Here is a 7,473-nt window from a genome sequence, read left to right on the forward strand (position 1 = left end):
TTGCCAACTCGGATGACAGTCTAAACTCAAAAGAGCCATAATCCTGTCTTATTTCCTGTTTTTGTATCACTTCATAGCTGCACCATCACATGATAAATGGTGAACATTTAAACTTAAATATTTTTTGTTTTGCTCTGTCAGTCATAGAAGAACTGTATGTCCTACATCCTATTCCCCTGTATACAGCTGAGCAAAGATGACTTTTCCTTAAATAACTCAAAGAAGGACTTAAAACTGTTATCCTTCAGGCAGAGCTGATTACTGGTGAATTTAAATTACAGGATGTGGAAAAGAGCAATGCAATGCTTCTAATGCAGTCTGTTTACTTTATATATACCTTATATTACTTTATATAGCTTTGGAAAGTCATAGCTGTTTGTGAATCTTAACTGGGTATATTATTTATATTCTTTTGTACCGTTTGCCAGTTGTCTTTGCCTGTTTATGTGTGCATCGTGTTTATCGCTGGCCAGGTTTCTGAAAAGATTTTAATCTCACTGAGATTTTTCTATCCGGTTAAATAGAGAAAGAAGTAACATTTCCAGAAAACAATGGCACAGGTTTATGATGTGCTATGCCTTTAACGAGAGTAAGAACCAGTTCAGTGCTAAATCTGCTTTTCTGGTTTTAGTCTGCAGTGAACTGTGTGTGTGTGTGTGTGTGTGTGTGTGTGTGTGTGTGTGTGTGTGTGTGTGTGTGTGTGTGTGTGTGCTTGCCTGCATTGTCTTACGAGCTCTCCTCGCCCCATTGAACAACAGTGATGAAATGGAGATGAGTTAAAGTGCTAACACAAAGAATGACCAGACCCCTGCGTCGCTGCAACAATGAAACCACCAAATGCGAGAAAGTGAGAGCCTCTTGGAAAAACAGAGAGAAAGAGCAGAGAATGAGAGGGGGGAGAAATTAAGGAGCCCAACTTAAACAAAAAAAGAAGAGAAGAAGGGCTGAACCTTCCTGAGAGCAGAAGGAAGTGGATGGCGGGCAAAGGTAGCAGAATAGAGGAGAGCCCGGAGAAAATAGCAAGGTAGCTAATCCCTCCAGAGACATAAAGCAGCTATATGTAAATGAAAGACGTGAAGTTTGGCCATCTCACTTTGATCTATGAATCAGGCTCTCCCTCCCTCCCCCTTCTCTCCTCCTTCACTCTCACCCTCTTCTCCTTCCCCCTTTTTCCTTGTAAGAAAATCAAGCCTTATTTAGCTTAATCTCACTTAATGGCATCCAGCTCCTCTTTTGTCCTCCCCGATGCTAACAGATTCCCTTCCTTTCACTCACCACTATTCACATATCTACCCTCTATAATCCTCTTATTCCGCGGTCGCAATTATTTTGAGTATTTTATCAGCATTATGATTATGATTATTTTCATTATTATTATTCATGCAGGTCCCGCTAAGGGCCAGGCTGTGACTGAGAATATCCTCCCTCCTATCAGCGCCTCTTATTCTCACTCAGAATGAGGCTGCCGGCTTTCTTCCAGAGGGGTGGCAAGTTTGCAGGAGTGAACCCCATTCAGGGAGACACATTTTCTGGGCGTTTGAACATATTGTGGAGTGAGTGTAATGAGTAGCACCAAATCACCCGTCCTGGCTCCTTAACACAGAGAAACATCAAGAATTTGAGGATGGAGGAGAAAGAGGGGTCTAATAATCAAAAGGCCTCCTTTCTGCGGAGCAGTAATTACACGGGTGGGTTTTGATCTTTTGCTTGTTGCAGCAGTGAATGGGGGAAGAGCTGAGGACTGTTTCACTATTTTGAGTTGGTGAGGAGGCTGGAAGGACCTTTTCAGCTCAGCATCTTGTCAGAGTCTGAAGAATATCAGAAATTACAACGTTGAACACCCAAACGAACATGGTACGGCGTGAGGAGCAGTTTGCCCCTCTTCATTTTGTGAGAGAGGATCTTTTCTCAGTGCCTCATGGGATAGACGGCAATGCAGGATTTAACAGTGGCGTGAGAAAAGCTAGGGGTTGAGAGTTGCAAAATTTTAGAAAACTGTATGCAAATTTTGGCAAAATTTGCCTGAAAAATCCAGAGTGATACCAGTTAACCGACGAAGAAAAAGCAATGCTAACATGGAAGTTTAGTTTTTACTCACTGTGAAAAAAATCTCTGGATGCAAAGATCAGTACTCAAATTTTAGCTCCAGGAATTACTGGTACATTAAAAAAAAGGATGGGGTTTGGAAAAAAAGTCACATAAATTGTTGGAGAAAGACAAGTGGTTGCTTTATTATACAATGCTTGCAGTGCGTGCGAGACTTGATTAGCCCCCAGCAACTCTGAGAGGAGATCAGCTGTTCAGTATTTTGCATCTCCTATTTCCTTTCAGCATTGCATTGTGGCATAAAACACCACATCTCCACAGCAAACTCAAAAATGTTTCAAAAGTGGGATTTTTTATTTTTTATTATGGATACTGATTTTTATTTGAGTATACGCAGTTTTGTCTTTCCCAGTGTGAACTTCAGAAGCCCTGCTTAGGATTACTATATAGTATGAAACAGTGTTTTTCACATCGTTCTTCTACTTCCTGAAAGTTCCTGAAACCTGGGTTTCAAATCTTAAGTATTTCTTAATGTTTGTCTGATATTAAATGTTCAAATAAGTAAAATTCTGAGTTTGACAACAGTGGTGTGCAGCCCTGGCCACTTCAAACCACTGTTTAGAGCACAGACAAAAACCTTAATTCAGAAACTGTGAAATAACAAAAATCGTTCAAACTTTTGGAGAAAATGATGTGTCCATGTAGGACTCTATTGGTCATAGTAGAAAGCAGATTGAGAAATTGGTTTTCAGAGCCTTTAATAACTAGCATATTTTTTATTTCACAAGAGCCCTTTATTTGGACCCTTTCCAACTGTGGGCCCCTAAAGTTAGCACCAACTTTCACCCAGCAAGCTCCAGTACAACACTGTAGTCATATGCAACATGCACAAGGTCATTACAGTTTACATTTATCATGCAACAAACTCCAAAGTAGTTCATTATTTCTCTGTTTTTGACATAAGAAATGTCATAAAATGTTTTGCGACACAGAAACAAAAGGGCATTATTAGATTTAAGGCGCCTGTCTTACCAAATACAGAATAGTTGCATAATATTTAAAAAGATCAAAGAATAATTGTGAGTATATAGTGTAGTAAAATATTATAAACATGTTAAAAAAGTTAGAAAAATAACAATTCAATAAAAAAAAATGTTGCATACATGTAACAGTCATCAAGTCCATTCTTCTTCTCTTCAACTTCAAGGTGTCACTTTGGGAATCTGGGAACCGGAGTGGAATGGCTGAATCTGGGCAGTCTGCAGACTCCACAGGGGCACAGCGGCCCACCTGAAGCCCCTGCAGAGCTCCACTGCACTGGGGCCAGCGAGGCGTCCATGGGGCTTGTAGACAGCAGGGGACATTTAGCTGCAGAGGACGATGAAGTGGAGGAGGAAGATGAGGAGGAGGAGGCTGCTGAGGTGAGAAGGGATTCCTGGGTGAGGAGGAGCTGACCGGGGCCGGAGATGAGGGGCCACCCTCCAGCAAGCAACAGCCGCGGGACAGGCCCTGTGTTCACACCCATCCCGATGCTCACCTCGCCCAGCAGCCGCCGCATCTCCTGCAGAGACGAACCAAGGAGGAGGATGTAGTTCCTTGCCAGGACCAGAGTGGAGATCTTGGAGAGCCTGCGGCCTGGAGGAGCTCCAGGCTGGTGGGACTGAGAGGAGGAGGCAGAGGAAGGTGAGGAGGCGTAAGGCACCATGACCTCCCTCAGGGCATCCATGGCAATGTTCAAGTCCTGCATCCGCTTCCTCTCCCTGCTATTGATCTTCCTCCTTAGCTCCTGTTGCTCCTCAGGGCTCAGCTCCCTCTGAGGTTTGGTTGATCTTTGGCCGCTCTGCAGGCCAAGCATTGGTGTAGGATTGAGGCGGGAGCTCAGGCTGTACCCTGGAGAGCAGTGGGGTAAGTCCTGGACGGACCCGGGACCACAGAGAGGTAGAGACTGCTCCTGGGCCCTGATCACTGGGTTTGACAACACGTTCATAGTCTCCTCAGAGGTGTGCTATTCCTCAGAGTTGTAGTTCAGTAGTCTTCGTCAGCAGGTAAAGTTTGAGAGACAAACCAAAAATTGTTCTTCAGTCAAAGACAAAGACTTCCACTCTTAAAAAATCCACAAACTGCAAAAATCAGATATTTATTCCGTCAACCTGCTGATCTCCTCTTTGCTTGCAGAAAACAGATTCCATCCAGCCGAATGATGAGTCACCGAACGTTTTTACTTTTGGCTTCAGAGGTTTCTGGCAGCATGAGTGAGTGAGTGAGAGCTTCCTAAAGTGGCAGCTCAGTTTTATCTCATTTCCACAGCTGCGTGCGGTGAGAATAACAGCTCACACAGTGGAAATGTGAGCTAAATGCTCCCCTCACATACACCCACCTCAGCTCAACTCCTCCCCAACACATGATGTGCTCTTTAGAAACACACGTATGCATGTCTGACTTTTTGAAATCTGACAGTGAAATGAAAGCCAAGTGGTAGATGGTGACAACACCAGCAGAATCCTATTGAAAACTGGGAGAATTTAAGGCAAAACATTAGAAAAAAAAATCAGTGAATTATTTAGTTAATCCAGTGGGTACATTATCACTGGGATCAGAATGAAGCAGTTTTCCAAGCACAGAAGAGGATAATCCCTTCCTTGCAGATTGTACTGGACGAAAAATAAATATAAACGTGTTCAGGAATGACAGACACTTAAGAGTCTCAGTACAGGAGGTGGGTTTTTGCTTGAGAAGTTAGTGAATAATGGTAAACAAGGACATTGTCATAGCTCTGACAAGTTGTTTGCATGACAAGATAAGTTTTACTGTTTTTGTACAATTTGACTTTTTTTATGGTAATGTTGGTCCCTCCACCACTTTGGTCAGAATTTAAAATATATATTCGATGGCCATCAAATTTTCTACAGACAGTCATGGTCCCCAGAGGATGAATCCCGATGACTTTGGTGATCCCCTGACTGATGTTTTCGTTTTATGACCAAATACCAGCAAATATAACAACATTTCCATCAGTCACCTTGTGTTTAGTGCTAATTAGCAAATATCAATCTGCAAACACGCTAAAATAAGATAGCAAACATGGTGAACATTAGCTGCTAGACATTAACGTGTTAGCGTTTTGCTTTGTGAGCATGTTAGGATGCTGATGTTAGCATTTAGCTCAATGCACTGCTGTGCCTAAATGAAGCCTCAAAGAACCAACAGCGAAGCTGGGGACTCTTATTAATACCTGTCAACATGACTAACATTGTTTTTACTTTTTCTTTATGTGAATTTAACTGAGAGTGCACATAGAAAAGACAACACTCTGAGCTTAATGGAATGTACCGCTGCAGCCATTTTACAATTTGGAAGCCTTTAAAATCATCAGTACTTTGTTATGTGCCAGAGAGCAGGTATTAGCAGTATTAACAAAGGTATTAATTGTGTCAAAGAACAGTTTTGGCAAACAGTCAATGGATACATCATTGTGTGTTGGGAGTTAATTGATGGTTTTGAGGTGGAGGTTATTGTTGCTCAGTTCTGAGCGGCTACGCTAAACAAATTGGCTGGCAGAGAGTTGGGCATGGTTCCAGACAAGCAGACAACAGGCCAATTGACTCCAACCACAGGTGAAGCTGGCTTGGGGCACCGAGCAAGGCTGGAAACCTCAGATGTGCCATTCATGAGCCACAAAAAGACCTCAGCGTCACTTTGTTGCGCAGTGAGCCTGGCCGTCCTCTTTTTGCACTCCCTCCCCTCCTCCTCCTTGTAAAGCCCATCTGAGTGGGAGAAAAGGAAGGCAGGGGGAAGAGGGGAAGGACAGCACAGTTACACACAGAAAGCAAGTTGTTTACGATGAAAGCAGAAGGAGATGCAGAGGAGGAAGACCCTTTCTTTCTTCCCCAGCCGCTCTTCTCTTGTCGTTCAACAAGTGAAAGATGTGTGTGGAGGCGCTTCCCTTCCCCGCCAGTGGTCCGGTGGCGTTCGGCTGGTGCTGTGATTGAAGCTGAATGGACGGACTCCAGACGGACAGGAAAGGGAGGGCCCCATGAAAAGGGCCAGGCGGATGGCCCTCGCACCTGCAGGAGAACAGAGTGCAGGCAGCCAGGATGAATGTGTGCATGTGTGTGTATGTGTGCACGTGTGTGCGTGCGTGCGTGCGTGCGTGTGCGTGTGCGTGTGTGTGTGTGTGTGTGTGTGTGTGGGGGTCCGCGCGCGCGTGTGTGTCTGTTTGTGTGCGTGCCTGTGAGCTCAATTTGATTTCTAGTGCCTGTCTAACAATGAGAGGTAATAAACTGAGTAATGAAAGAAAACGAGCCGCGATGCTTTTGACTGTATTTTGGGATGTGGTTTCTGTGTCAGGAGGAAAAAAAGGACACCTGCAAGGAGCCACACATACAGAAGTAGGAAAAGAGGAGAAAGAAAGACGCTGGTGTCTACCAGAAAAGTGCACCTCCCCCACTTTTTATCCACAAGGGAAAGAAAAGTGAGCTTGATTTGGGGCTGCAGTCCAGCATATCCGCCTCCCAGCTTCCAGGCTCCTTTTGATGAGGCTGGACCAGGGCAGGAGCACCGGTAGCTTCAGGGCAGGGGGAAGACTAGTGTCTTTATGGTGGAAGGAGCACTATCCATCTGGGTAAGGCCGTCCAATGGTGGGTCTGCACCTGGGGGCTAAATGCCTCGTCTGTGTTGAGACACTTCCTGCGGCTGACAGACAGGAAGACACCTCAGCCAAACTCCTGGGTCAATTTATCCACCAATACAGGATGAAAAGTACACCCAGAGTGATACCACTGAAAAAAATGGTTATGAATTCTTTTCTTTCTTCCTGGCGTTCATCAATTGAAGGTTCTTATGCAAATCTAGGAACTCGCACACCAGCAAAAGATTTTAAAATCAAAGAACCTAATGTAAAAAAATGAAAGAAATAAACAAAAGTTTTAAAAATGCATTTTCCATTTGCTTTATTTTTTCTTCTTTGTATGATTTTCGGTGCTGTTCAAGTATAGTTAAGTTTTCTTGCTTTGTGTTTTGTATTGATTTGAACTGAATAATAGCAGAACTTTTTTAGATGGATCCAATCTGGTCAAGCGGATTTAAACCCAGATTTTGCATCAAAAAGTTTGCAGAAAATAAGGTTTAAGAACATAAGGTTTTGCAACTTTCATCGTGGTAGGAATTGAAGTGAAAATTGTAAAAAAAAAAAAAAAAAAAAAGCTAATAAACAGATTCACTCTTAGTAATTACAAAATAAAATCAAAACAAAACAATGCCATTTATTAAAAAAATGAATTTCAAAATATTATCCTGGATTGTGTACTATTAAATTTTTAAATATAATCTTAGATATTACTAAATAATTCACATATTATTTTGAGGGGAAAAGTAAAAACTGAAAATACTGAATCCTCAGTTTGGACCACCCAGAGGAAATAGGTTTTT

The 7,473-nt window shown here is 42.9% G+C and overlaps 1 protein-coding gene across 1 annotated transcript; it reads right to left on the minus strand.

Annotated features, from left to right (window-relative positions):
• Nucleotides 1-3,256: 3,256 nt before the first annotated feature.
• On the minus strand, nucleotides 3,257-4,033 carry olig1 (oligodendrocyte transcription factor 1). Its single transcript, XM_040149245.1, has one exon. It carries the CDS (start codon nucleotides 4,031-4,033, stop codon nucleotides 3,257-3,259), a length of 777 nt encoding a protein of 258 aa, XP_040005179.1.
• Nucleotides 4,034-7,473: the final 3,440 nt, after the last annotated feature.

This window comes from Xiphias gladius, chromosome 16, assembly GCF_016859285.1.
Source record: "Xiphias gladius isolate SHS-SW01 ecotype Sanya breed wild chromosome 16, ASM1685928v1, whole genome shotgun sequence".
In the NCBI taxonomy this organism is placed as follows: Eukaryota; Metazoa; Chordata; class Actinopteri; order Istiophoriformes; family Xiphiidae; genus Xiphias; species Xiphias gladius.